This window comes from Emydura macquarii, unplaced genomic scaffold, assembly GCF_026122565.2.
Source record: "Emydura macquarii macquarii isolate MOO-44397 ecotype Brisbane River unplaced genomic scaffold, CSIRO-AGI_Emac_v2 contig_2292, whole genome shotgun sequence".
In the NCBI taxonomy this organism is placed as follows: Eukaryota; Metazoa; Chordata; order Testudines; family Chelidae; genus Emydura; species Emydura macquarii.
In genome coordinates, this window is record NW_027132429.1 from 2,897,922 (window position 1) to 2,925,438 (window position 27,517).

Sequence of the window (27,517 nt, forward strand, 5' to 3'; positions counted from 1 at the left end):
AGAACAGACGCACGGGTGGGTCCATCCTGCCCATTGGCCTGCTGCATAGGGGACCGTACTGCCCGGCCTCAGAGCTCAGTGGCCACAGCTCTTTCCTAATGGATCTGACTTACAGGTCCATACAGTCCAGCATCCCGTGTCCTGCCATACCGTATGGGTCCACATAGCCTGAGCTCCCAGCTGTATTGGATAAGACCATTAGTCCGTGTGGAGACACCTTGCAGCTTCTCATAACAAATCAGCCCGCAGAGATTGATTGATTTTTTTTAATGAAAACTCCTTGTTAATTTCACCCCCTGCATCATCTCGGGGGCGGGGGCCGCTGAGCCCAGGCACTGAGCCCCTTTGTCTTTCTACCAGCACATTTCCAGCTCGCAGGCCATGAGGGTGATGAGATATTTGCAGAGATCCCTGCACCCCCAGGACCTTCTATGCTGCCCCTGCTCCTTGCGTTGGACCCCACCCTGCTCCTCCTTCGGTGTCACAGCGCCAGCCCCTTCCACCCTATACGGCCCGTGGGCTGCCCGCAGCGCCCAGTGATCTCAGTGCCTATGAGGAGCCGGCCAGTCACATTTCCTGTGCGCTGCTCGGCCTGTGATCCTGGGCTGTTATTACAGCAACTCACAACCACAGCCCCACGTGGCTGCAGCCCTGCGGCTTGGTCACTGCCTGCCTCAGCTCCAGGAACGCTTGTGAAACTCTGCCAGCAAGTCCTGCCAGCTCTTCGCTATGCGGCCCGGCCTTGCTCGCTGCCCACCTCCAATTCCCCTGGGCGTGGGCCCCGCTGCGCCATGGGGCGCTGCCCCCCAGCAGAGTGTGGTTATACCCGCCAAAATAGACACCGCGACGGCAGAGATGCGCTGGGCGCTGCGGGAGATGCAAAGGAGAGCCCGGCCCCAGGGAATGAGCCCGTGGCTTGGCGGTGGATTCTGTGCGCACTGCCCAGCCCAGCGAGCGAGTGCCTGGTGCTGTGTTTTCTTCCTGAGCTTCTTCCATGTCAGCTGCCCCTTCTCATCATATATGTAGCACAGCCGTGCTGAGAGACCACAGCCGAGGTCAGGGCCCTCCTTGTGCCGGGCCCTGCCCAGACCCCAGCCGAGGTCAGGGCCCCCCTTGTGCCAGGCCCTGCCCAGACCCCAGCCGAGGTCAGGGCCCCCCTTGTGCCAGGCCCTGCCCAGACCCCAGCTGAGGTCAGGGCCCCCCTTGTGCCGGGCCCTGCCCAGACCCCAGCCGAGGTCAGGGCCCCCCTTGTGCCAGGCCCTGCCCAGACCCCAGCCGAGGTCAGGGTCCCCCTTGTGAGGCCCTGCCCAGATCCCAGCTGAGATCAGGCCGGGCCCTGCCCAGACCCCAGCTGAGATCAGGGCCCCCCTTGTGCCAGGCCCTGCCCAGACCCCAGCTGAGATCAGGGCCCCCCTTGTGCCGGGCCCTGCCCAGACCCCAGCTGAGATCAGGGCCCCGTCATGCTGGGCCCTGCCCTGACACACAGAGTCAATCCCTATTTCCAACCTAAACAGACACGCCAGACAGAGTGGGGGGAGCAGCAGAGGGGGAACAGAGAGAGATGCAGCAACAGGCCCCAGGTCCCCCTGGAGAGTCTGTGGCAGAGCTGGGAAGTGACCCTAGGTCCGACCCCAGCCCTCCCGGCGTCCTGCTCCTTGCACCTCCCTGCGGCCCCCCGAGGAGGCTGCGAGGCTCTGGCCCGGGAGGGACAAAGCCCTGACATCCCGGGATGCAGGGGCAGCAACCGCTGCCATGGAAACAGGTTCCCTGGTCTCTACAGGGGGGCACCAGCGCCCCCTGCTGCCTCGCTTGGGAAACACGTCAGGAGAGGTGTGTGGGGACAGGGCGGGGCTGGGCCTGGCTCCTTCCTGATTGACTCCCGGCTGACCCGCTTCAGGTCCCTTTGCAAGGGGCGAATCCCCTGCCTAGAGGGGGTGGGAGGCTGCCGGCCCCTGGCGGCTTGGGTGGCACCTTCACTGGGCTCCGAGACCCCCTCAGCCCCCTGGGCAGCTCAGCTGCATGGAACCCGGGGGGCCACTCCCCGTGCTGGGGTGACTCCCTGGGGCTCGCGGCAGGGGACGCCGTGTGGGAGGGCAGCACCAGCGGGGAATGCTGGAGCAGCGGCGGAGCCGGACGCCCGCATGGGCAGGGGACCCTGCCGGGGTTCGGGTGTTTCAATGGAATCGCTCCCTGAGGCCCCGGCTCCCGGGCAGGCAGACGGGAACTCTGCAAGGAGGGGCCGTGCACGTACAGTCGCGCACACTACGTGCCAGTGGCACTGCCCCCCAAGTGCTTTAGACCCCCAGCAGGGCCGGGGACGCAGCCCTCCCTTCCCTTTGCCATGCCATGCCCCCCCCCCCCAGTCTGGAGGGAGCAAGTCTCCTCTCTGCCGAGGTTGGTGGAAAGGGGGGTGAAAACAGGGGATGGTTTGGGGGAGGTGGGCATCTGCCCCACATGGACACGGGCTGAGATCGCGCTCCCCACATGGCCTGCTCGGAACATGCCTCGGACACAGCCGCCGTAGTGGGGAAAGGCCCAGAGAGTCCCGTGCTGCGGCTGGTCCGGGGAAAGGAGGCATCAGAGCCAGCACACGCTGCGGCAGGCCACGCAGACAGAGTGGGCTAGTGGGTGGAGCACTGGGCTGAGACTCAGGACACCTGGGTTCTGTTCCTGGCCCTGCCGCTGCCCTGCTGGGTGACCATGGGCAAGTCACGTCCCTCTCTGGGCTTCTATTTCCCCTCCCAGCCTTTGGCTGTTTAGGGAATCTCTCCCATGCTGTGTCCGGGCAGTGCCCGGCATGACGAGGCCCAGATCTCGGTGGGGTCTGGGCAGCGCTTCTAGATGCTCCTGCGAGAATCTTCTGCCGGAAATGGACTCAAATACATCGGCTCCCCCGGGGCCTCCCCCAGCCGCCGAGCGCATTCCCTGGCGCCGCTGGGAGCTGGCGGCTTGTGCCACGCCGCTGAGTGCGCCCCGGCCCCCACCTCCCTCCGCCGCCTGCTCCACAACAAGCCGCCTTTGATGCCTGCAGCCACGCACCAGCGAGAAGCAGCATAGCTGGGCGCAGAGGAGGCTGGATTCCGGCTGGGACCGGCCCTGCCCTCCCCCCCCAGACAGCCCCCCATTGTCCTGGCCGGCACGGTCACCCCGCTGGAATGCGCCCGCGTGGATGGCTGGGGAATTCCTGGCAGGGCAGGGGCCCAGGGCAGACCAAGGAGCTTGTCTTGCCCCATGTCACAGCATCTCTCCCCTCAGCGCCGCCCCCCCTTTCCTGCCCCCTGTCACTGCCCCGTCCTGCTCCCCCGTCTCTCCACAAGGCTCCCCAGCTCCCTGGCCCCCTTAGTGCCCCCTTTCCCCACCCCCGCACAGCCACACCTCGGCACAGCCTGCCTGCTCACTGGCCCCTAGGCCCCCTCCCGGGCTGACTGCCCCAGGCCGGGGCTCTGCTCCCCCCCACTGGGGAATGACCCCCAGGTGCTGCCAGCTCAGCCCCAGCAGACAGGGAGGGCACAAGCTCTGCCTGTCCCTGGCGCCCATTGCTGCAGGCCCAGGTGTGCCAAGGGCTCCGGGCACCCTGTCCCAGGGCCCCTCATTCTGCGGCTGCCTCTCCACTTCCTGCCTGCCTGTTGGCGGATTTGTGTCACTTCCCCTTTAAGGGGCCAGCTCACCTGCGGGCGCAGCTCCCTCACCTGGCCCAGGTGACTCTGCGGGGAGCCAGGAAGGAGGAAGCAGCAGCAGGGGCAGGACAGGAGCCCCAGTGCGTGCGGGTGGCCAGGCCAGGCCAGGACCATGTCAGCCTCCGCAGTCTTCATCCTGGATCTCAAAGGCAAGGTGAGCCCTGGGCCCTGCTCTGCCCCGGCCGCTGAGCGAGCGTTGGGGGCAGGGGGGAACTTTGCAAATGGTCCCTAGCGGGAGCTGCAGACAGCCCCCCAGGCAGGTGTGTCCCAGCACCCTGTGCCCCGGCCTCAGGGCGTCCGGTGCCCCTCAGCGCCCGCTCTGAACAACTGGGAACTGAGACACTAAGTGGGGGGACGCCCCATGGCCCCAGAGCTCAGAACAGAACCCAGGAGTCCGGGCTCCCAGCCCCGCTGCTGTAACTCAGCTGAGATTCTGGGCCGGGCCGGGGAGTGTCCCACGCCCCCCAGGGCTGTGGCGGCCCTTGGGCAGGGGAACGTGGGACTGGCCAGACCCGAGGCCCGTCCAGCCCAGTCTCCCCTCTCGGTGCCCAGCTCCAGCTCCCCTGGGGCAGATGGGGGGCAACCTGCCCACAAAGGCCTCGGCCCACCCTGATGGATCTCGGGCACTGCTCACCTGGGCCTGGGGGGCAGGGGGGAGCCCGGCAGACCAGCCAGCTAGCTCAGGAGGGGGGTGGCCCCCCCACGCCAGGACTGCCCTGAGGGGGAGTCCACCAGTCCACTCACCTGAATGAATGAACGGCCCCGGGGCCCGCGGTGGGACGGGGCGAAATCTTCGCTGTGGGGAACGGCTAGTGGGGGAGTGGGTCCCCGTGGGGGCCAGGGCTGCAGATGGGGGATCCCTGGGGGGGGCTCCCGTGGGTCTGTGCCCACATGCCCCCAGGCCCAGCCCCTTTGTCCCGCAGCCGCTGATCTCCCGGAACTACAAGGGGGACGTGAGCATGGCGGAGATCGACCACTTCATGCCGCTGCTGATGCGGAAGGAGGAGGAGGGGGCCCTGACCCCGCTGCTGGCCCACGGCAAAGTCCACTTCCTCTGGATCAAGCACACCAACCTCTACCGTATCCTCCCGCGCCGCGCTCCACCAGCCCCTCCGCTCGGCCTGGGGGAGGGAGACGGGCCTGGGTCGGGCCCCTTTGCCCTCCGAGCTCCGGCGTGCATGGTCCACCGGTGCCATGTTCCCAGCCTGCCCGCGCTAAGCGGCAGCCGGGCCAGAGCCACCACCTCCCGGGGCAGGGGTGAGGCGGGCGGGCAGAACGTGGCACCTGCTCCCAGGGGTGGGCTCCCGCGATCCTGTCCCCCCTTTTCCTTAACCCACTCCGCTGCCCCGCAGTGGTGGCCACCACCACGAAGAACGCCAACGCCTCGCTGGTCTATTCCTTCCTCTACAAGGTGGTGGAGGTAAGCGGCCGATTCCCACGGGGTGCTGGCCACCATGGGGCCGGTTCCCATGGGGGCGCATCCTCTGCAACGCCTCTGGGTGGGGGCACGGCCTTGTAACCGTGCCGTGACCCCACTGCGGCTAGCCGGTGTCTGCGTGGGGAGCCGTCAAAGCCCTGGACGTCGGAGCTTAGTGTGATCCCAGGACGGATACACTTGATCCGCCCGCCTGGCCTGGCCTGGCCCAGCTTGGTGTGACCCCAGAACAAACTGGCCTGGCCAGCCCTTAGCTCCCCACTCCCTGGCCCGGTCTCCAGCCGCTGACTGAGCTGGGCCTCGGGTTATTCCCTGGGGGGGAGGAGGATCCTGCCTCGCCCCCAGGAAGAGGCGGGTGACCGAGGGGCGTCTGAGGTCGCTGGTGCTCCTGCCCCGCTCCCAGGTCTTCTCCGAGTACTTTAAGGAGCTGGAGGAGGAGAGCATCCGAGACAACTTCGTTGTCATCTACGAGCTGCTGGACGAGCTGATGGATTTCGGCTTCCCCCAGACGACGGACAGCAAAATCCTGCAGGAGTGAGTGGCCCGGCCCCGGGGCTGGTGGATGCACGCGACTGGGAGCTGGGCCCTGGGAAGGCGGCCAGTGAAAACAAGAGGAATGGAGACGCTCCGGAAACGGAGGCTAATACAGAGAGGTTCCTTTCCTGCCGGGCTCGGGGGTGGAGGTGGGGGGACCTGGGATCTCTCCAGCTGGGGGCAGGATTTGCAGGGCTGTCCCCAGGGGAGGAGAAGGGCTCCTCTAACCGGGCGTCGTCCCCAGGTACATCACCCAGCAAGGCAACAAGCTGGAGACGAGCAAGTCCCATGTGCCCCCCACGGTCACCAACGCCGTCTCCTGGCGCTCGGAGGGCATCAAGTACAAGAAGAACGAGGTTTTCATCGACGTCATCGAGTCCGTGAACCTGCTGGTGAGTAGCGGGGGGGGCGGGCGCAGGGGGGGGCGCGTGGCCGGAGGGGATTGGCCCGAGGGGTCCCGGGGGCTGGAGAGACGCCCCCCGCCAGAGCCGCCTCCAGCCTTGACCTGCGACGTGGGGCTCCCTGCCCTGGCGCTCGCCCCCCAGCTCCCTTCCGTCCTTTGCCCAGCCAGCCCAGAGCCCCCCGCTTGTGCCGGGGCCGCACCTGGCTCCTGGGGGAGGGACGGTGGGCAGACCTGAGCAAGTGCCTGGCCGTGGGCAGAGGGGCTGGGGGAGGAGGGGGCGAGGGCCCCTCCAGTGACCTCGCTCGCTGCCCCCCGCCCAGGTCAACACGAACGGCAGCGTCCTGCTGAGCGAGGTCGTGGGCTCCGTCAAGCTGAAGGTTTTCCTCTCCGGCATGCCCGAGCTGCGCCTGGGCCTCAACGACCGCATGCTCTTCGAGCTGACCGGACGTGAGTACAGGGGGAACCTGCCGCGCCCCCTCCCGCGGGTTAACCCCTTCTGGGCGGGGCAGAGAGCGGTTACAAGGGGGCGCTCCCTGCCTGGAGGGGCAGGGCCATGCTACAGAAGTGGTGCCTGGCGGCTGGTGGCTCATGGAACCTGGATCCCGCTAGCCGACCCCACAGGCCAACCCCTGCCCCGCGGCAGAGCTCCCGTGAGCACCTCGAGTTATTGTAGGTCCTACATAAACTGCGTCTTGGCTTTTAGCTTCTCATCGTAGAGCAGTAGATCTTTAGTGCCTGCGGGGCTCCCCCCCCCCCCCCCCCCCCCCCCGCCCTTCAGCTGCCCCCCAGCAGCTGCCCCCTCTGCTCGGAGTTCCAGGTGGCAAGAACAAGTCGGTGGAGCTGGAAGACGTCAAGTTCCACCAGTGCGTGCGGCTCTCGCGCTTCGACAACGACCGAACCATCTCCTTCATCCCGCCCGACGGAGACTTCGAACTCATGTCCTACCGGCTCAACACGCAGGTGGGCGGGGGGGGCGAAGGGAGGGCACGGCTCCACGCTCAGGCCTGTGTCCCCCCCCGCGCTCCCTGTCTGACACATGATCCTGGAGGGAATACGGCTGGGTGGCTGGGGGAGGCGAGGCTGGGACCCAGGGCTCCTGGGATCCGTTCCTAGCTCTGGCAGGGGAGTGGGGATCCAGTGGGCTGGAGCTGGGGGTCGGGAGCCAGGACTCCTGGGTTCTGTCCCTGGATCTCCCAATGACTCGCTGGGGGACCTTGAGCGACTCCCTTCCCCTTTGCTGAGCTGCCAACCACCCCATCCGCAAAGCGGGGGGTGGATTGTCGTGCCCCGGCCAGGGTCTGACTCTCCCTTCTCTCTCCCGGCGGGAAGGTGAAGCCTCTCATCTGGATCGAGTCGGTCATCGAGAAGTTCTCCCACAGCCGCGTGGAGATCATGGTCAAGGTGGGCCTCAGGGAAACCCCCTCATCCCGAAGGCTGCCCCAGGGGGTGGGAGCGGGTAGGGGTAACCCACCATGGCCTGGCCTGGCACCCCCAGGATTTTCACACTGCTGTGTGGGAACCCCTAGAGTTAACGGGGTGTTTGATCCCCCTTGACCTGCACTGACTCCCCCCACGAGGCCCCCAGCCTGCCAAGGGGAATGAACACCAGGTTATATGCCCCCAATGGGGTAAGAGTCTAGTGAGGAAGGATGGCCTAGTAGGTAGGACTCCCCCGTAGCCTCATGAGACCTGGTTCAATTCCCTGCATGACCCTGAGTGTGTCGCTCACGCTGCCCTGTGCCTCAGTTTCCCCACCTGTAACGTGGGGACAGAGGGCAGGCGGATGGCTTGGACAAGCACCCGGACAGGAGACCTCTCTGCTAGCCTCCCTTTGGCTGCCAGGCCCAGCGTCTTCCACGCCTCCGTGCAGTAACTCTGCTGCCTTCCCGGCTGAGCCGCGGGAGGCTCTGACCTCACACCCCCTCGGCCCCCAGCTGGCGCCGCTCGTGGGGTCGCTGAGCTGTGACAGGGATGCCCTGACACTGCGTTTCCCCCTTGCCCTGGGAAGGCGAAGGGCCAGTTCAAGAAGCAGTCGGTGGCCAACGGGGTGGAGATCTGGGTCCCCGTCCCCAGCGACGCCGACTCCCCCAAGTTCAAGACCAGCGTCGGCAGCGCCAAGTACCTGCCCGAGAAGAACATCGTCGTCTGGAGCATCAAGTCGTTCCCGGTGAGAGCAGCTTCCGGCCCCCTGCACTGGCAAGGGCTTAGGGGCAGGACTCCTGGGTTCTATCCCTGGCTCTGGGAGGGGAGTGGTGTCTAGTGGTTAGAGCAGGTGGACTGGGAGCCAGGACTCCTGGGTTCTGGCCCTGCCACTGACTCGCTAAGTAACCTTGGGCAAGTCACTTTCCTGCTCCCAATCCGGTTGAATGCATCCCCGGGTCGCCTGGCTGTTCATAGAGATGCTGGAAGCGGGGGTGGGGCCTGTGGTAGCCTGCCTCAGTTTCCTTTTGAGGGCTGTCCCGGTCTCCGCAGGGTGGGAAGGAGTTCCTGATGCGGGCCCACTTCGGGCTGCCCAGCGTGGAGACAGAGGATGTGGAGGGGCGGCCGCCCATCTCCGTCCGCTTCGAGATCCCCTACTTCACCGTCTCAGGGATCCAGGTAAGCAGGCGAGGCCCGGGGGGGGGGGGGGGGGCGCTGGGTGTGGGGAGGTGAGAACATGGGGGGCTGGGTGTGGGGAGGGTGACTGGGGAGTCTGGAAGGTGGCTAGGGAAACCTGGCAGGGCAAGGGAACCCCGGGGGGGGGGGCTATACCCTTTCCTATGCCAGTGACCTGGGGGGGGGGCTGACTTGGGGGGCAGCCAGTGCCTCTCTTGGGTGTGGGGAGACCCCCCATCACCCCTCCCCCTGCTCACGGTGCCATCAGAGCTGCCAGCCTCCATGCCATCCCACCCTGGTCTCTCCATGCCATCCTGCCTACGGCCCCCCCCTGCGCCCCAACCTCCTGGCTCTGTACGGGTGGGGGGCTGAGCTGCGGGGGGCTGGCCCAGGGAAGATGCGCTGGTTCCATAATCCAGTCCCACTGGGCCTGCACCACCCCCTCCCCCCCAATGCTCTGCCGTAACCAGCGCTGGCGCACTCCGGTTCCCACGTGACTGCCGGGGGTGTGGTCGCTGTGCTGTGGCGCTAGGAGGGAGCCAGTCCCAGGATGCAGGAGCCCCCCCAGGACCACGGCTCAGTAGCTGGCAATGGGGCGCAATGGGGCTCTGCAGCGGGGAGCAGCCGGTGACCCTAACGCAGAGGCCGGGTTGTCTGCAGGGTGCCCGGGGCGAAGGGAAACCGATGGGTTTGAGACGCAGGGAGGCCGGGCCAGGGCTGTGCTCTGCTCCAGCGCTGGGGGCAGGCCCGTGCTTCGGTTTGCCCCGGTGTAACAAGTGGGGCAGGGCGCTGCCGTTTGCAGCGTGTCTGAGATCTCTGGCTGGCTGAGGCAGGAGAGGGGCCGGAGGGGAAGGTCCCGGTGGCTGGGTAGCTGGGGGCGGGGGGGTACAGCGCTGAGCTGAGAAGAGGCTGGAGCTGCCCCTGGCCGTGCCAGTGCGTGGGGGGGGGGGCATTCCCACCATCTACCTGCCTGCCTTGTGCCTCTCCCCCCCTCAGGTGCGCTACATGAAGATCATTGAGAAGAGCGGATACCAGGCGCTGCCCTGGGTGCGGTACATCACCCAGAGCGGGGGTGAGTCACCCTGGCCTGCCTAGGTGGGGGGTGCTTTGGCCAGTCCCCTGGGCCTCCCCGCTCAGGCCTAGATGGGGGAAGCTCACTCGGTATCAGCCCCCTGGCTGTGGGAGTGGGGGTCTGATGAAGGGGGGCAGATTCTGGCACAGGTGGAGGCACCCTGGCCGGGGAGGGTCACAGGGCTACGGTGCACCTTGCGCTGCCGTGATCCAAAGGTGCAGCCGGGCTTTGATGGTCCCCGCGCCCCCTGGCGCCCCATTTTACGCCCACGTCTCCCTTTCTCATTCCAGACTATCAGCTCCGCACCCACTAGGTGCCAGCTGGGCCCCGAGGGGTCCTGCCGCCCCACGCTGGAAGGAGGCTGGAGCCCCCAGACCCTATCGAGCCCTTTGAATCTAGACAGGCCCCTGCGAGAGTGAATTTTCTTCGTCTGCTTTTTCCCTGGGCTGCCGCTGCTCTGCCCTGCCCTTGGCCGGCTGGAGTCGGGCCGACTCTCAGAACCGACTGCCTCCGGCCTGGTTCTTTCTCCTGACTTGTCTGTCCTTATAAAGAGAAACTGAACTTCGCCCGGCTCTGAGGATGGTTTGAGTCCCGGGTGGGGGTGTCTGATGCGAAGCGGGGAGGGGTTCTCCTGCCCTCTGTGGGCTGGAAGGTGCTGCTGGTACCTGGGCGGGGCCCAGAGAGGGGTGAAGTATGAGGGGAGTGGGCCGCGTTCTGCCCTCCGTTCTGTCCTATTGCAGGCCACAGGGCTGGATGTGGGTCACTGAGCACAGGATTGGGCCCGGCAAGGAACTCAAGGGAGGACGAAATAACCTGAGGGCTGGGCTGGGATCTAAACCCACCTGCTTCAGGGCATGAGCCAACCTCTACCAGGGGTCAGGAGGGAAGCCCGGGGCCAAGGTCTCCCAGCACCGCAGAGGGCCGGGCGCCTTCCCCTGACAGAGTGGCTGGGACGGGAGAGCAGGCTGGGGGGGGCCTGTGCTGCTGCAGGCTGGCAAAGCTCACTTCCATGTCGATCAGCCCCCGCAGCGAGCATCTCTTCTCCAGCAGCCTCCTACCCAGAGCGGCCTGGCGCGGCCAGCCCCGTCCCCTCTGCTGGCAGCTGTGATATGGATCCCCGTGCTGTGGATCAGGACCGGGGGGGGGGCAGAGAGCTGCGGCTGAGTTCTGCCCAGGCCCCGCCTGCTCCACTTCCCCGGGGCCAGGATCTGACCCATTGCTTGTAGGAAAAGGGGGGTGGGCCCAAAGCGGGTCCCCAGCGGGGGCTGCGGCCCAGGGTGCGTGGGCCCGTCAGGCCGGGTGTCGGGGGGCCGCTGCCAGTTCTAACCCAGCGGCTGCTCCCCCGCCAGACGTTTATTAATAGCCCTGCAGGAAAGGCGAGCCCCCCGCAGCTGGGCGCTGGTGCCAGGGGCGTGAGCGGCTGCAGGGGGGCGCTGAGCCGGCTGGCACTGAAAGGAATCGATCCCCCTCCCGGCATGGGGCGGCAAAGGGGGCTGCTGCATGGCAGCTGGCGGTGCCCGGGGGGGGAGGGGTCACTGCCTGCCACCAGCCCCCCGCTCCTGTCCAAACGTTCCCCCCCAGCAGGGCGTGGGGGGGTCCAAGGAAGGGGCACAGCCCGGGCTGGGGTGTTCCGGGCGGCCCCATGGGCTGGGGGGGGGCTCAGCCCCGGGGAACCCCCAGCGGGGGGCAGAGCACGAGCTGGGGGCAGCCCCGGGGGGGCTGTTGTCTGGGGATCCCTAGCACGGAGGGGTCCGGGCCCGGAGGGGGAGGGGCGGCTCAGGTGCTCCCTGTCCCCGGGAGGGGACACGGGGGGGCCCGAGTCACCCCTGCGCCGCCGCCTCCTTCCCGCCCGAACCAGCCGCGTTTGAATCCGGGAGCCCCGCCCTCCGTGCCGCCTCCCAGCGGCCAATCAGAGGGCGAGAGGCTCCGCCAGCTTGCCCGGAGCCGGGCTCCGATTGGCCAGTCCGGGGGAGGGGGCGTGGCCAAGGCGGGGGCCGGCTCGGACACAATGTAGCGAGCCCGGAGCAGGGAGAGAAAAACAAACACGGGGCGGCCACGTGGGCGGAGCCGAGCGCGGGGACCCGCCCAGCCGCTGCCCGGCCCCGCGTCGCCGAGGCTGCCCCCGCCCCGCCCCGCCCCGCGCCAGCCCCGCCTCCGCCCCCCGCCCGGCCCCCGCCCTCCTCGGTCCCCGCAGTGCCGCCGCCGCCGGCTCCGCTGCCGCAGACGCCCCGCGCAGGGTGAGCAGCCGCAGCCGGGCTGGGTGCAGGGGGCTGGGCGCGGGCGGCCCCGGTGCGGAGCGGGGAGCCGCTGGGGGCCGGGCCGGGCCGGGGGGCGCCGGGGGGAGCCGGCCGGCGGGCTGCGGGCTGACACCCCCGTGTCTCTCTCTGCCCCCAGGTCCCGGCCCGGCCATGCTGCTGGGGGACGAGATCGGCGCCGGGGACCGGCTGAGCGGAGCCGCCGCCCGCGGGGACCTGGCCGAGCTGCGCCGCCTCCTGCACCAGGAGCTGCTCCATCCCGACTCGCACAACCGCTTCGGCAAGACGGCGCTGCAGGTGGGGGCGCGGCCCGGGACACCCCCCCGCCGGGGCTGGAGCCCGGGCGTCTTTCCTCCCGCCGGGGGAGCCCCCCGCTTGCCCCACCTGGCACTTGGGGGTCCCCCCAGCTTCCCCGCGGGCGCTGCCTGCGCCACGCCGCATCCCAGGCGCTGGGCGAAGGGCAGCTGGGGGGTGAGGGAGCCCGCAGCTCCTGCGCGCCCCGGCTGTCCGGCCCAGGGTCTCCCGACCCCGAAAGCGCTGGGAGCCGGCAGGTCCCAGCCTCTGTTCCCCAATCGTCTCCTCCAGATAACCCCCCCCTCCGGGGCCCATCCCTCCTGGGCCCTCCTGTGTCCCCCTCAGCACCCGGGTCCCCCTCATGCCTTCCTGCCCCAGGTCCCTGCTCCCCCCCCCCCCCGGCACTAATCGCCCGGGCAGGTGCCTCCCAAACAAGCCAGGGATGTTTATAAACAGCTGGGGGGGTGCAGACCAAACAAGGGCTGGGCCCTGACACAGCTCCGCCCCCCCCAGGCTGCCACTTGGCCTGGCTCCAGTGTCGGGGGGGGCCTTGGTTTGAGCCCAGTCCCTGTCCGCTCCCTGGTTAGAACGGAGTGCGGGCTCTGGGTTCGAATGCCAGTCAGGGGCCGCAGTTCCCAGCTGCCCTGAGTTCGAATCCCCTCCCCCCCTGGGCTGCGTGTCACCTTCTTTCTGCCCACCCAGGTGATGATGTTCGGCAACCCCTTTGTGGCGCAGGAGCTGCTGAAGCAGGGGGCCAGCCCCAACATCCAGGACGAGGCCGGCCGGGCGCCCGCCCACGACGCCGCCCGCACCGGCTTCCTGGACACGCTGTGTGTGCTGGTGGAGCACGGGGCCGATGTCAACGTGCCTGACGGCACAGGGGCGCTGCCCATCCACGTGGCCGTCCGGGAGGGTCACACGGAGGTGGTGCGTTACCTGGCGCCCAAGTCCAACCTGCGGCACCATGACGCCGAGGGGCGCACCCCGCTGGAGCTTGCCCGTCACCTGGGCCTCTCGCACATTGGGGCCATCCTGGAGCAGCATCTCTCTGCCCCGGCGTAACCCCTTCCTGCCCGGGACCCCGAGGGGCAGGAGGAGGTGGCACTGCTCTGGGGTGGGGGTCGCTGGCTCCTCCTTGTACATACCCACTCCCCCCATTGCACCCGCCCCAACGGGACTTGCCTGCCCCCTCCTGTCCTAATTCACGGGCCCCGTAAAGGCAGCTCCCCGCCCCCCACCTACCTCAGAGTTCGTCTTTAACTTTCACTGTTGTTTCTATTTATATTTTTTGTGGGTGCTTTTCTCCCTTCCTGGGATGTTCTCAAGTGGGGGGTTGGGGGGGGCTCTCCCTGCCATGCATGCGCTTCCTGTCCCCTCCCTCCCGGGTTGCTGCCGTGTGGAAGAGGGAAGGGGTGGAGAATGCCTGGTTTGGCTGCCCATGATTCGAACTCCGATCCCTGTGCAGCTTCCTAACCCGGTGCCGGGAGGGGATATCTGCATGCTGGGAAGCCTGTCTGAGGTGGGGAGGGGGCCCGCTGACAGTGACACTGCAGCTGCCAAGCCAGACCTTCCTGGCCCCCCTCCCGCTTCAGTGCACTGCAGATGGGCGGGGGGCTGTGCAGCCCCCCAGGAGAGAACTCTGTGCAGGGTGCTCTCTGGTCTCTCCCCACCCCCACATTGGGAGAGCCCCCTCCCCCTGTACAGGTTACCTTGTGATTGTCCGTTTTGCATTGAACCCAGCCGAGGGGCGTGGGGCTGGCAGGGGCACTGGGAACTGTGGCATGCAAAGGGTTAATGGGGCCCAGCTGATGGGAGTGGGGGGGCAGGAGGTTAGAGCCCAGTGCAGCAGGTGCTGGGCACCCCACCTGGGGCTGGATTTGAGCAGCGGCTATGGGGCTCATACCCCTCGATGTCTAGGGCCTGCCAGTGGTTGAGATTCCCTGTGGCAGCACATGGGGCTGGTGTTAGAGTGTGTTGCACCTCGCCCGTGCGGTTTCCACTCTGAAGCAATGGCACCCCCATTCCGGCTCCGAGATCAGCGCCGTGCTCCCCTCCCCATCTAGGCCTTGGGCCTGGCTGCCCTAGAGACTACATATCCCAGCATGCAATGCAGCTCGCTCTGGTCTCTGCAAGCCACACACTAGCCACGGTTTGGCTACCGTGGCTGGTTATTTCCCTCCCCTGCTAGGCCCTTGGGGACGGGGGAGCAGCGTCCCTTCCCCTGGAGCGCCCGTGTGTTTGAGCTTCATTCTTCTGGGAGCAGCCTGGTCCCTGGATGAATTTGTGGGTCTGTGCTGTGTACATAGTGTTTTTTTAAACAAAGAAAAGATTAAACCAGATTCTATTTATTGTGCTTTGGAGGAAATGTTGTGGGGGATAATTTAATGTTTTTAACCATTAAATTAATATTTGTGGATGACCAGTCCTGGCTCTTCCTTTCGCATCCAGCAGTGAGGCGTGGGCGGCGCTGGGGGCTCCTTGCAAGCAGGGTGTGGGGAGCAATGAGGATCTCGATGCACTTTACAGTCAAACGTCCCTTCCCCGCTCTCATGTGATACAAGAGAAAGGGAGGGGAAGTGATTTTTCTGAAGTGTCACAGATTGCAACAGAGTCCTGGATTCCAGCACCCTCTGCTCTAGCCACTAGACCCCACTCCCTTCCCAGAGCTGGGCAGTAGTTGCAGATACCTTGATACTCCTGTTTTGCTCCCATCACACCCCACACAATTGCGGCAGAACAGTCCTCGCTCCCCTCTGCTGTCGCCCCGGCTCTGGCTCCCCGCATCCCTGGATTGTGATGGGCTGGGCCAGGGGCTCTGCTGTGCCTTGAGCCGCTTGCTGTAAGTGTGCCAAGGGGAAGACACTGTCTGGCACCATCACTCTCTGGGGCGCCACCCTCTCCTTCCCCCCATCTGAGCCCCCTGCTGCCTTCTAGGACTGGAGAAGTTGCAAAGAACCTTCCCGTATCAGCAGGGTTCAGGCAGAGCTCCCCCACTACAACCGAACCATGTCAGGCTGCAGGGCTCACAACCATTCAGCTTCCTCCAGAGCCTTTGCCTCCCCGTCAGGCCCAAGCCATGCTTGGCACCAGGGCTCAGGGAAGCTGTCCGGGTACCTGCCCCTCTTCCGCTGGGCCCGTGGAGGACAGCGGAGCTGGTTGCACAGCTCCTGGCGTGGAGATTCCTGCTGCGAGGGAGGGTGTCTTTCCTGGGCTCAGGTGTTACAGTGACTTGTGCTGTTAGAGGAACTTTCAGGGGGGCAGCAGAGGGGGCACATGGGGTGAGGATCCAAGCGCCCAGGCCTGTCTCTGCTCCCAGGGCCGGCCGGGTCTCCGCAGAGATCCTTTGCACAAGGGGTGATGCTGCGAGGGCTTTATCAGACAGGCTGTCCCTGCGTCCAGGGCCCAGCCTCTGGGTGTGGCGCACCAGTGACACAGCAACGGAAGGAAGGAAGCCAGCGTTTAGCAACGCTAGCTGGCTGCCTGTTGCCAGGCCGGGGTGGGGTGACCTGGCCTCTGAGCTAGGAGAGGAGGCGAACCCAGAGCTGGCTGCTGCCAGGAGCTTTAAAAGAAAAGCAAAAGCCCCAGGCCCAGCTGGGGCCGTTTCACAACCTCCCGACCTGTGCCAAGTGCCTGCCGCTTGCTGGAAGCCGCCAGCTGCGGAGAGAGGAGATTACCAGGGACGGTTCCCCCAGCCCAGGCCTGGCACCTTTGTTCTGTGTTTGCTGCATCCCGGCAACGCAGCCCCAGTGTGAACTCAAAGGGTGCTCCCCGGCCCCCCCAGCAGAGTGTGCTACCGACCCCGAGGTGGCCTGGAGCCAGCCGCTCGGGCCCAGCCCGTCAGAGGTGTTCACGCTCCTGAAGCCCATCCATTTCGATGGAAATGAGGAGCCTCGATACCTTTGTGGGGCTGGGCCTCAGTCTCTGCGCCTCAGTTTCCCCAGTTGTACAATGGGGATAAGAGCCCCGCCTCCTGGAGGGGCTGGGGGGAGACTTGCACTAGGTTGTGGGGCTCAGGTAGGCCAGATGAGTACAGGTGTTTGCTAAGGGGCACCTGGGGCTGGGCCAGCGGGGGTCGGGGGGGGGGCAGAGCTGGGCGGGGCAGAGAGTCCTGCGGGATTCTGGTGGGTGGGACGGGGGGGTCTCCAATGACAGCTCCAGGCTGCGGTCCCTTTAAACGGGGGCGGGGTCAGCGGGAGGCGGGGCGGGATTGGCTGAGGCGACGGCCCTGCGCCCCCGCCCCCTGGGCGTGCTCACGTGCTTTCCCGACCCGGAAGTGCCCGCCGGCGCCCACGTGGTGGCGGAGGAAGATGCCGGAGCCGGAGCTGAAAATCAACGCGGCCTTCGCGGCCCGCTACGGGCGCTACCGGCGGCGGGAGGAGCTGCAGCGGCGTGAGCCGGGGGCGGGGCCTGCCGGAGGGGGCGGGGCCTACGGGGGGGGGTTCCCCTGACCGTAGCCTGGCGGGACCCCCCACCCCAAGGACGCCTTTCCCCTGCAGTGGCTTGTTCCTGCAGCCCCCCCCCCCATTGCACGACGTGCCCCGGTGCCCCCCCCCGGCCGGCGCGGCCCCCCAGATCCGCAAATAGCCCCTTGCCCGGACCCAGAGACACCCCCGCGCTGCTCCCGGGCTGGTCCTGGGGGGGGGGGCGTCTGGGGGGTGCGTTCGGGAGGATGATGCCCACTGAGCGCAGCTCCCTGCTGACCCCCCCGCTTTTGCCCTCCCCCAGTGCAGGATCGCTATGGGGCTGATGGGGAGGCCGGCTCCGAGTCCGAGTCCGAGTCCGGCTCGGAGGAAAGCGGGGACGAAGTGGTGAGCGGGGGATGGAGGTGGGGGGTCAGTGGGCCTGAGAACGAGCAGTGGCTTCAGAAGGGGGCTCCCGGGTTCTGTCCCCGGCTCTGGGTGGGGCGTGGGGTCCAGTGGGTCGGAGCAGGGCTCTGAGAGCCAGGACTCCCCCTGGAATCTGGCCATGGCCTTGACGCTGGCTGGTTCTGTGCCCTTGGTTGAGTGGCTTCCCGGCTCACTGCCTCAGTTTCCCCCTTTGTCCTATGGGGCTAACTCAGAGCTGCCCCTCGGCGCCTTGGGGGTGCGGCCAGCGCTCGGCGCAGAGCCCCAGGGAAGGGGTGAGGGGGTCAGTGTTGACTAACCCGCTTGCCCCGGCAGGCGCTGGACCCCCTGCAGGACCGGGATTTCTATCGCACTCTGGCCCTGTTGAAAACCAAGGACCCCAGGATCTACCAGAAAGACGCCACCTTCCACAGCCAAGGAGGTAACGGCTCCCACCCCTCCCCCTCGGCTCCCTGCCCCCAGCAGAGCCACGGTGCCACCGAGGAAGCGTTGTCCGAGGTGGGGCCTGCTCCCTTCGCCCAGCTCTGCCAGGGGAACTCGGGGCGCTAGTGGCGGGAGGGCTGGTACCCCGGGAACGAGCTAGATGCCTGGGCTTTTCTGACGCACAGTTGTGGCTCCCGGGGGCAACTTGCCACGTTGCCATGGTAACCTAGCAGGGACGCATAGCGTGGGATCCCCTTCCTGCCCGCCCCTTGCTTAATTTCCAGCTGGGACCCCTCCCCTGGCCTTGTGCTGCGTTACTCCATGGCTCATGGCTGGGGCTCCCATGCTGTGAGTGCTGGGCTGGCTCTGGATCCCTGATCTCTGGGGCTGAGGCAGGATTCGGACGCCCCTTTCCAGCCTGCCGGACACCCGAATCCCCAGCCCGCGTGTCCAGCTGCCTGCCCCTGACAGGACCGCCCGGCTCCCTCGCTGATCCGGGGTCTGTGTCTGGCTCTGTCCTCAGATTCCTCTTCAGAAAGCGGGCAGGAGGCAGCGGCCCCGAAGAGGAAGGAGAAACCCATGTACCTGAAGGATTACGAGAGGAAGGTGATCCTGGAGAAGGCAGGGTGAGGAGTGGGGGCCGGGCCGAGCCGGGTGGGGCCGTGGGGATTCTTTGGCCCGGCTCAGAGCACTGATCTGCACTGGCCGGTGTCTCCTCTCCAGCCGGGCCGATCTCTGATGCTTCAGAGGCAGGTGTGGGGGAGAAACCCCCAGAATATACCTGGCCAGTTGTGCAGTGGGGACAAAAATCCCTTCCTGACCCCTGCGGGCGACTGGCTGAAGCCTGACATTGGACTATAGCCGCTGGCTGAGTGCAGAGCGTCCCGTGCCAGCGCGTGTGGAGGACAATGCGGACGAGGCATTGGTTCCCTCTGGAGCCGCCTGGCCGCTGCAAGGGCAGGTGGAGTTTGAGGGTCCTGCTCCGGCTGGCTGGCTGTGCGCAGAGCGGATGTGGCCTGGGTTGGGTGCCTGCTGCCCCACCCACCCCGATGGCGGCTGACGTGCAGGGGCTGCGGAAAGTCTGAAGCGCCAAATAACCAGTTTTCTTCCTCTTCCAGGAAATACGAGGAGGATGAGGAGGATGAGGAAGCAGCAGCCGAAAGGCGGAAGGTGAGGAGGGGCTTGCGAAGGGGCTTCTCCGGCTGGAGGGGAGAGGGGGGCTGTTTCTCCACTCAGGGAGAGTGGGGGAGGAGGTGCCAGGGAAGCCGTCACCCCTGCAGAGCCCGTTCTGCCTCCTTACATCCCATCTGCAGCTTCAGGGGGACGTGGGGTTCTCCATTTTTGCAGTATGTCATTGTTCAATGACTGCAGGGCCCCACCACAGAGGTGGCCGCATCTCAGCGCCGGGCGAGGGGTCCCTCTGCGGGTCTGGTGACCAGTGCCGAGTTTACCCCTCTGTTTTCCTTGCTGTGCAGAGAGCCGCCTCCCAGAGCTACGTCGAGGAGCAGAAGCGAATAAAGGAGAGGTGAGGGGGAGGAAGGGGCGTGGGGCACAGAGGTCTGCCCGGAAGGACTCCGCAGTCGGCGCTCACCTGACACTTCTCCCTGCTGGGTGGGAGCGTTGAGTGCTGGGGTTGGCATTAGCTCAGGTCTCCCAAGGGAGTTAGGCACCCTCAGGCTACTGAAACTCCTTGGTGTTCGTGAGCTTGACTTGGTGGCTTCCCGCTGTGCTAGAGCAGAGACAGGTGGGGCCGTGGCAGCCCACCCCTTGTGCCCAGTCCGCGCTCCAGCCCCCCTCTTGGGGGCGCTGCATCTCCGTGGCCCTGGCGGGACGTGGGCGTCTCCCTGCTGGGACCCACCAGACGCGGGGGCCGCCGGGAGGGATGGGCTGCAAGCTGCCGAAGGGCTAAGTGCGCAGCGGCCCCCCGGAGAGCCCATTGGGGAGGTGCTGGCTCCCCAGATCCCACCAGCCTGGGGAGCAGCTGTGGCTGGTCGAGGGGCCCCTGGGGCTTCGACCCCCGGTGCCTACTGCTCATCCCGAGGCGTCCCCGTCCCGGCAGCTTCCGGCCGTTCGTGGCAGACAGCGATGGGGAGGAGAGTGCGGGGGAAGGCGGCTCGGCCCTGCTGCGCAGACGGACCCAGACCACGCAGGAGAAGGTGGGTGACCGGGGGGGAGGGTTTGCTCTGGGTGGCCGGGATGCACCGGGGCAGGACGGCTCCAGTGCCAGGCTGGGGGTCGGTGGAGTCAGGCTGCTGGGCTCCAAGGACGCGGGTTCGGGGACTGGCTTCCCTAGCTGGGGATCTCGGCGTGGCGCCTCCTGCCGGGCCGCATGGACTGGGGAGCCCGGGGGATGTGGGGTGGGGACCGTGTAGGCGTCCAGGGCTCTGACGGGGTCTCTGCTTCTCTCCGCCCCAGGCGCGCGAGGAGGCGAGCTACGTGAGCTGGCTCAAAGGGCAGGACCTGTCCCCAGACAAGCAGCTCGAGGACCTGGTAAGCGGGTGCCCGTTCTTCCTTGGAGCCCCCGACCCCGGGGCAGGGCTGCGGTGCTGGCCGTCTGTGTGCAGAGCAGCTCCCGGGCCAGTGTCGGGGGCCCTGCCCCTGGCCGGTGCGAGGGGGATGCTGGGAGCCAGGCAGAGACCCCACAAAACTCACTTCCCTGCAGTGCTCCTTTCTGGGGTGAGCAGGGGCTGACAAAACCCATCTCCGTGGCCCATGTAAACCCAAATTGCCCCCGCGCCGGCCAGGCTCAGCGCTTGCCCAGGGTCCCGGTGTTCCAGCTTCTCCCTCTGGAGACCCCAGCCTCTGCCCATGGGCAGGGGGCACCTGCTGGTCCCTGCCAGGCATCGGCCCCTCTCTGTCCCCCTCGGTGCGACCCACCCAGCCGAGCTATATCCGGGACTGCCGTGCCCCACGGCCTTTCGAGGGCCAGCCGACCCGGGACAGGTGCAGTGTGGGTCGGCCCAGCCCTAGATCTGCGTCCTCCCACCCCCATCTCCCGGCAGCCTTGGCTCAGCCCATCTAGCCGGGCATCCTGCCTCCAGCAGGAGGGGCACCAGCTGCTTTAGGGGAAGGAGCAGGAGGCAGAAATGGGATCACCTGCCCCTGCGGGGGGGAGGAGTCCCTTCTGACCCACATGAGTTATAGGTCGGGGGCCTTGCCCTCTCCCCCACTACCCGCACTCTGTCACTCTAACCCCGGCCGCTCCGGCCTCCTGTATCACGTCCTGGCCTCCGGCACCAACTTGTGGCAGTGAGTTCCGCCGTCTCCTCTCCGCCAGGCCCCCCTGAAGGACTATTGGAGCGACCCCAGGCTGGACCCCGGGGAGCGCTTCCTACGTGACTACATCCTGAACAAGGGCTACCAGGAGGAGGAAGAGGAGGAGGAGGAAGAGGAAGAGGGAAGGCAAGTGCAGGGGGCGCGGCTGGGGACCACCTTTCTTGCCCTCTGCTGTTCCCTGCCCCTCAGGGCTGGGGGAAAAGGGCTCTCCCGACCCCAGGAGCCAGATCATGAGTGGCCCACGTTTTGTTGGGTGGGGCGGGGGGGTCTCTAACTTGGGGGGCCTGGCCTGGCCTGGTGCTCGGGGCCAAGTACCCTACAGATGCCAGTGGGGGCTGGGAAGCCGGCCTGATTGGGCACCCACCCCCAGCAGCCACCTGCCTGGAGAAATGGGACCCCCCCACACCCCCCAGATGTGCCCTGGGAACTCCCGGAGACCGGCCTCCCCTCCCACTGGCCAGTCGGGGGCACTTGGTCTTCCTAGGTCCTGGCAAGGTGGAAACGTACCACAAAGGCCTGGGGGGGCCCCCCGAATTACCCCCCCACCTCGATCTCCCATGGTGCCGCTAGCCTTTAACCCTGTGGTCGTGGGTTCGATCACCGCTGCCGAGGACCCGCCCGGGGGTGTCGCCTCACCGGCAGGAAAGGTTCCTGGGGCTGGGTTTTGCTCCTGGAGACACCTCCCTGCCCGGTCCCCCCATGAGCCTGTCACCTCTCCCCAGGGGCCCTGGGGCCGCTTCCCCCCTGCGGCTGGGGCTGGAGGACTCGTCGGACGAGGGGGAAATCTTCCTCAAGAAGCAGGAGGACTTTGAGCGCACGTACAACTTCCGCTTCGAGGAGCCTGACGCGCAGCTGGTGAGGGACCCGCTCCCCTGGGCACTGGGGGGGGCACGATAAGGTCCCGGGGGGTGGTGGGCAACTGGGACACCCTGACAGTTGCAGGCCCCGCCCTGGCTGGGGGCTGCATGTGGTGGGTGGGGGCGGTTGCAGGACACCAGGGTCCCTGGGGGTGTCGCAGAATGGCGCTCGTGCCCTGGAGCTGGGGGTGTGTTTGGGGGCGGGGGGGACTGTCTGTAATGCAGGTGCCGTGTCCCCCCCCCAGGTGAGGACCTATCCCCGGACCATCGGCAGCTCAGTGCGCAGGAAGGACGAGCGACGCAAGGCGAAGCGCGAGGAGATCAGGGAGAGGAAGAGGAAGGTGAGAGGCGGTGGGGGGTGGGATGAAGGGTGCTGGGGACTGGCCGTTCTCCACCCTGAGAGGCTGTGGGGCAGCCCCACGTCCCCCTGGGCAGCCTGAGTCGCAGAGCGGAGTGAGCGAAGACTGTTCAACGGGGAGAAGGAGCAGGGAGCTCGGACGCCTGGGTTCCTCTGTCCCCGGCTCTGGAAGGGGGGTGGGGGTGGGGCCGGCAGCCAGGACGCCTGGGTTCTGTCCCTGCTCTGGGTGCACAGGGCCTCCCGGGGGCTGCGTCTAGCAGAGGCGGAGGCTCTTTGGGGCGAGGAGGCCCCCCCCCCATCTCCATGTTGCACGGGACCCCCAGGCGGGGCCCTCGCCTGCCTGGCCCATCCCATAATAACCCCCGTGTCGTCCCGCCCGCAGGAGAAGGCCCGGAAGCAGCAGGAGCTGAAGCAGCTGAAGAATCTCAAGCGCCAGGAGATCGCGGCCAAGCTGCAGAAGCTGCGGGAGGCGACGGGCAACGCGGCCGTGGGCTTCGGGGAGGAGGAGCTGGAGGGGCCCTTCGACCCGGCTGCCCACGACCGACTCATGCAGGCGAGAAGCCCCCGCACACCTGCCCTCCCCCTGGGGGCCCTGCACCTTCTGGCTGGCTGCAGGGACCCCCCCCGATTCTTCCCACGGGGCCCTGGCGTCTCATGTCTGGGCTCCAAGGGGTTAATGTCGCCAGTCCAGCTGGCCCCATCCTGCCCGGTCCTGGGCCCTGTCCCTGCCAGGGCATCCCCCACCCCGACAGGAGCTGCAGCCCCCTGTGGGGCTGGGACGGGCCCAGGGTGCCCGTGGAGACCTGCCATGGGACAGAGGAGCCCCCCCAGGCTCTGCCCTTTCTGCCCCACTGGCTTGGGGGTGGAGGGGGGGAATTCCTGCCCCACTTACCCCACCTGCTCACTTGGCTCTCTTCTCTTCCCACCCCACAGAAGTTCTTCGGGGCTGACTATTACGGGGAGGGGGAGGAAGCGAAGCCGCAGTTCGAGGAGGAGGAGGGCGTGGATGGTAGGTGGATGGGGGGTGCATATGGGGGGCACTGTCCAGGAGTCACTGAGATGTGACAAATACGTCCCCCCGGCCCGTCTGTATGCCCAGCCCAGCCCCCCGCAGATCACCCCCACTCTGCTAGAGGAAGGTAACCTGATTTGCATATGCAGATGAGGCACACTCTTTGGGAGGGGTGCTGTGGGTTCTGGGGGCGCAGTCGTGGCAGAGTGGACGCTGCTCGGCCCCTGTCTGCGCAGGGGGTGTTCGGGGGCATTGCATCTGAGCCTCCCCCACGTCCCGTCCCAAACCCTCTGGGCGTTGCTGTTAGAAACAGCCGGTGCGCCCCAGGCTGGCGATGGCTGCCTCTCCGTGGTGGGTGGGGTGACCCCTGCCCCGGCTCACAGCGGGGGGAGGAGGGGGCGGCAGGAGCACGACTCAGCTCCAAAGAAACCGTCTCCTTCCCCTTTGGCCCCAGATGGCTGGAACTGGGACAACTGGACCGGGCGGGACGCGGAGGAGGGCGAGTGGCCAGAGGAGGCGGAGGACGAGGGGCGCGAGGAGCCGCACTGCGAGGACCCCGACTTCATTGTACGTCCCCAGGGGCAGAGGGAATTCACCGGCTGGTGCTGAGACCCGCTGAGCTCGTGACGCTGGTGGCAGTGCTGGGTGACTCCAGCAGGGGGCGCAGGGCCTTGGAAACCACCCTGTAGCATCAGGGCAGGGCACGTTTGGGGGCATCTGGCCAAGGGGCCCCACTTGGGGATCGGGGCCCGTTGCACGAGGGCACTGCGGGTGGGAGGGGGCCGTCTCCCCGAGCCAGGTGTGACGGGTGCCCCCGGGGCTGCTCTGTCCCCCCAGATGGATGCGGATTACGACCCCCGCACGCAGCCGGGCCCCCCCCAGAAGCGGCGGAAGGAGGCGCCGACGCTGCTGGGGAAGAGGAAGCGCAAGACGCGGTTCCTGGAGAGCCTGGAGCGGGAGAAGCCCCCCTTCGACCCTGGTACGGGGGGCACCTGGGGCAGAAGGGGGAGGGCTGGGGGGCGGGGGTGGTTCTGCCTGGAGCCTGCTGCTGTGCGGGCGCACTGGGGCTGGGGCGCCATGTGGGGGTGCAGCAACCATCCTGCCCGCCACGCCCCCTCTCCTGCTGCCCCCTGGATGTTACCCCAGCTCCGCCCAGACTGGTGGGCTTCACGCTCGGCGCCCCCTTCTGGCTGAGACAGGGCAGCATTGGATCAGCCCCCCCCAGGGGCGCCTAGCCCCCAGATCCGGCGGGGTCTGCCCCAGAGCCCCCCCCCGCTGGGAGGGGGAGCTGAACTGTGGGTGACTGGGAGAAGGTGCTGTCCTGGGGGTGCTGCCCTGGACTGGGAGGTGGTTGCTGGACAGGGGAGCCCCTGAAGGGTTATTCTGACCCCCCGGCTGTGCTGACCCCCCGACCCCCCCAGGGGCAGGCTCCTTCGAGCAGTACCTGGACGAGTTCTACCGGCTGGACTACGAGGACCTGATCTGCGACCTGCCCTGCCGCTTCAAGTACCGCAGCGTGCTGCCCTGCGACTTCGGCCTCAGCACCCACGAGGTACCCGCGGCGCCCGGCCCGGCCCACCTCCCTGCCGCTGCGCTGGGGGGTGGGAGCCAGGACTCCTGGGTTCTATCCCCGGTTCCAGGAGAGGGGGGTGTCTGCTGCTCAGAGCAGGGGAGCTGGGGTCCGGACTCCTGGGTTCTCTCCTCAGCTCTGCCCCCGACTCTCACCTTAAGGGAACAATCCTGTCCCTGCTTCGTGCCTCAGTTTCCCCCTCTGGGTCCATGGCTGATCCCCAGCTCGGGAGGGGGTGCAATGCTAATCCCTTTTGGGGCCCCCCCCCCCAGGAGTCCTGCCCCTCACAGGTCACACACCCTCCCCCGCTTTGCTCTCGTCCCCTCAGATCCTGGCCGCTGACGACAAGGAGCTGAATCGCTGGTGCTCGCTGCGCAAGACCTGCATGTACCGGTGAGGGGGGGCTGCCCTACCCCACGGCTCTGGGGGAGGGGGCGGGACGGCAGCGGATGGTTCTTGGCCACTGGCCCAGCTGGGGGTGGGGTGTCTTCAAACCAGGACTTTGCTCAGAAACCGCATGCAGGGCGAGATTTCTGCAATCCCGTGCACTTGGACTCCTGGGTCCTATCCTTATCTCTGGGAGGGGGATGGGGTCTATAAGCGGGGAGGGGAGGGGAAGCCAGGACTCCTGGATTCTGTGTTCACCTCTGTCGTGGTGCGTGCCTCAGTTTCCCTCTGGTGCAGTGCTGTAATGTTGCCAAATTATTGTCCACGCCCGCTCCCCAGCCCTCTGACTCAGCCCTTCCCCTCCAACGGGAGGCCTCAGAGGCTGATCCCTGGCTCCCTCTCCCTGGGTCAGCATCTGAATCCCCCCATCTCCCCCACAGGTCGGAGAAGGAGGAGCGTCAGGACAAGGCTGCGTACAGCCGCAAGGCCCAGGACACCTACAAGAAGCAGCAGATCCTCAGGTCCCTCTCGGCTGGGTATGTACCCATGGCACAGCCTGTGGGGCCCAGGGGATTGGATCTGGGGGGCTGGCAGTGGGGCAGGGGAGGGCCCATGGCAGGGATTTGTAGGGCACTAGGGTTTCAGAACCGTGCCTGCTCTGCAGAGGGCATGTCCCCACCTGTCAGGCCATGCCCCCTGCCCTGCTGGAAGTGCGGTGCGCTGTGGAGCAGTGGAACTCCCTGCTCCATGACCTGGGGATATTTGTCTGGACAGTGAGAGTGGCTTTGGGGCAGGAGCCCTGCCCTCGGTCTGGCGGGGGGGGGGTGGACACCCCATCCCTGCTACCTCCTGCAGGGCGTCTTGCACCTCGCGCTGGCCCCTGCTGGAGATGGGACCCCGGGCTGGCACGGCCTGTGCTCTGTGCTCGCAGGGGCTTGGCTGGCTCTGTGGCATGGAAGGGTTGGGGCACCCCTCTCCCCATTTTCACAGGCCTCCCCCCTCCTTGTTCTGCAGGACGGAGGAGGCCGGGGGGGACGAGCCGCGACCCCAGCTGGGGAAGAAGCGCCAGGACAAGGTGAAGCGGCAGCAGCTGGAGGGGCAGCCGGAGCGTCAGGAGGACGAAGGGCCTGCGGTGCCCTCGGCAGGGACTCTCAGCCCCACCCCAGCCCCCCCTGGGCCCCCGCCCCCCACCAAGGCAGGCCCGCGGCCGAAGCGGAGGGGGCGGCTGCTGGGCGCCAAGGTGCGGGTGGGCGGGCAGGAGTTCAGCGGGCAGAGGCTCCAGGCCTACGGACTCAATCCGCGGCGCCTGCGCTACCGCCAGCTCCTGCGCCGCACCCGCAGACGGACAGCGGGGGCCCAGGCGCCTGCACGCCGGGGTCCTGGGGGCAAAGCTGCCCAGACCTGAGCACACAGAGGAGCCAGGGCCTCGCATGGCCCCGGGGGCGGTCTGCCCTCACCTGGCTGCCGGCAGAGAGGGGCCCCGGGGCTGCCCAGGACCTGGCGGGGAGTAACTCCTCACTCCTCCCCCGCAGCTGGGGACAGGGTCCCTCTCCCCTCTTTCCTGCCCCCTGTGGACAGAGGCGGTGCTGGCCGAAGGACTCTGGCTCACTGCCTCGGTTTCCCCTGCTGGAGCCGAGCCCGTTTCTGCTTCAGCCGCGCTGGGGCCTGTCCCGTTTTTACACCGATTCCCAAATAAACCTCGGGCCCAGCAGCTCCCTGCCTGCTTCTCGCTGCCAGCTGGGCATGGCCGCCCTGTGTCCGTGGGACGGAGCATTTGGATACGGCTCCCGCTGCCCCCTCCTGAGCCTGGGGCCACGTTAAAGCTCTGCCACTTCAAAGAAAACCAGCGGCTGCTGTCGAGGTGGGAGAAGGGGCTGAGACCCCCCCTGCCCTGCGGGCAGGGATTCCCGGCCAGGAGGATGCTGGCTGGGCAGAGCTGGCCGCTCCTCGGCCCGTCAGTTGGGGGTGCAAAGGGGCAGGCTGCAGGGCCACGTCCCCCCTTGTACCTTCCAGCCCAGCCTGCAGGCGACCAGCCACCCTGGGCCTGGGCTGCCCCCTCTGTGAGCACCTCTGCTTTAACCTCAGGGACGCAGCCGGTGTCCTGGGAGCTGAGTCGTCTCTCTCCCCCCCCCCCCCCAGGGCAAACCCACCCAAAACCCGCTTCTTCTGGTGCAAACTTGCCTCTGGGGGGAGCAGAAAGGCCCTTGGGGGGGATAACTCCTGCTTTCCTTACCCCAGCTCCCTGCGGGGCCCGGGGAGTCCCTGGCCGTGGGGCATGGACCTCGCTAAGACTGAGCACTCAGCTTGCCCCCCAGGGCTGAGAGAGCCCCTGGCCCTGTCCTGGTGCCATGGGCTCTGGGGCCGTGCCTAGACCCACCATTATTGCTGGGGGCTGGTGTGGGGCGAGGGTGCCCAGGTGCCCCCAGCTGCCTCTGGCCAAGGCTGGAGCAGAGGCTCCTGGCTAAGGGTGGGCCCCCGTGGGCTGAGCCATGGGCCCCGGCCCTCCCCGAGGCTGCTGCTAAGCC

At 67.2% G+C, this 27,517-nt stretch overlaps 3 protein-coding genes across 4 annotated transcripts; all 3 read left to right on the top strand.

Moving 5' to 3' along the window:
- Positions 1-3,695: 3,695 nt before the first annotated feature.
- Positions 3,696-11,109, top strand: AP1M2 (adaptor related protein complex 1 subunit mu 2). Its single transcript, XM_067560394.1, has 12 exons — positions 3,696-3,831; positions 4,601-4,757; positions 5,030-5,097; positions 5,516-5,646; positions 5,891-6,038; positions 6,370-6,496; positions 6,867-7,009; positions 7,379-7,450; positions 8,058-8,216; positions 8,522-8,647; positions 9,641-9,716; positions 10,007-11,109. The coding sequence occupies exons 1-12, from the start codon at positions 3,790-3,792 to the stop codon at positions 10,027-10,029; spliced, it is 1,272 nt and encodes a 423-aa protein (XP_067416495.1). The 5' UTR covers positions 3,696-3,789; the 3' UTR covers positions 10,030-11,109.
- Positions 11,110-11,724: 615 nt separating this feature from the next.
- On the top strand, positions 11,725-14,784 carry CDKN2D (cyclin dependent kinase inhibitor 2D). The gene is given in 3 exon segments (XM_067560591.1): positions 11,725-11,953; positions 12,111-12,268; positions 12,968-14,784. Coding segments are annotated over 3 exon segments (747 nt in total). The 3' UTR covers positions 13,328-14,784.
- Positions 14,785-16,537: 1,753 nt separating this feature from the next.
- KRI1 (KRI1 homolog) lies at positions 16,538-27,409 on the top strand. 2 transcript variants are annotated; one of them, XM_067560601.1, is made up of 19 exons: positions 16,538-16,654; positions 16,991-17,073; positions 17,425-17,530; positions 18,056-18,158; positions 18,651-18,702; positions 19,008-19,057; positions 19,592-19,688; positions 19,948-20,022; positions 20,810-20,934; positions 21,531-21,663; positions 21,911-22,006; positions 22,406-22,576; positions 22,957-23,032; positions 23,490-23,602; positions 23,873-24,014; positions 24,457-24,587; positions 24,934-24,998; positions 25,433-25,528; positions 26,007-27,409. In XM_067560601.1, the coding sequence occupies exons 1-19, from the start codon at positions 16,573-16,575 to the stop codon at positions 26,395-26,397; spliced, it is 2,187 nt and encodes a 728-aa protein (XP_067416702.1). In that variant the 5' UTR covers positions 16,538-16,572; the 3' UTR covers positions 26,398-27,409. The 2 variants fall into 2 exon arrangements, with proteins under 2 accessions (XP_067416702.1, XP_067416703.1); XM_067560602.1 differs by lacking the exon at positions 16,991-17,073 and having other exon boundaries at positions 16,617-16,654.
- The last annotated feature ends 108 nt before the right edge of the window (positions 27,410-27,517 follow it).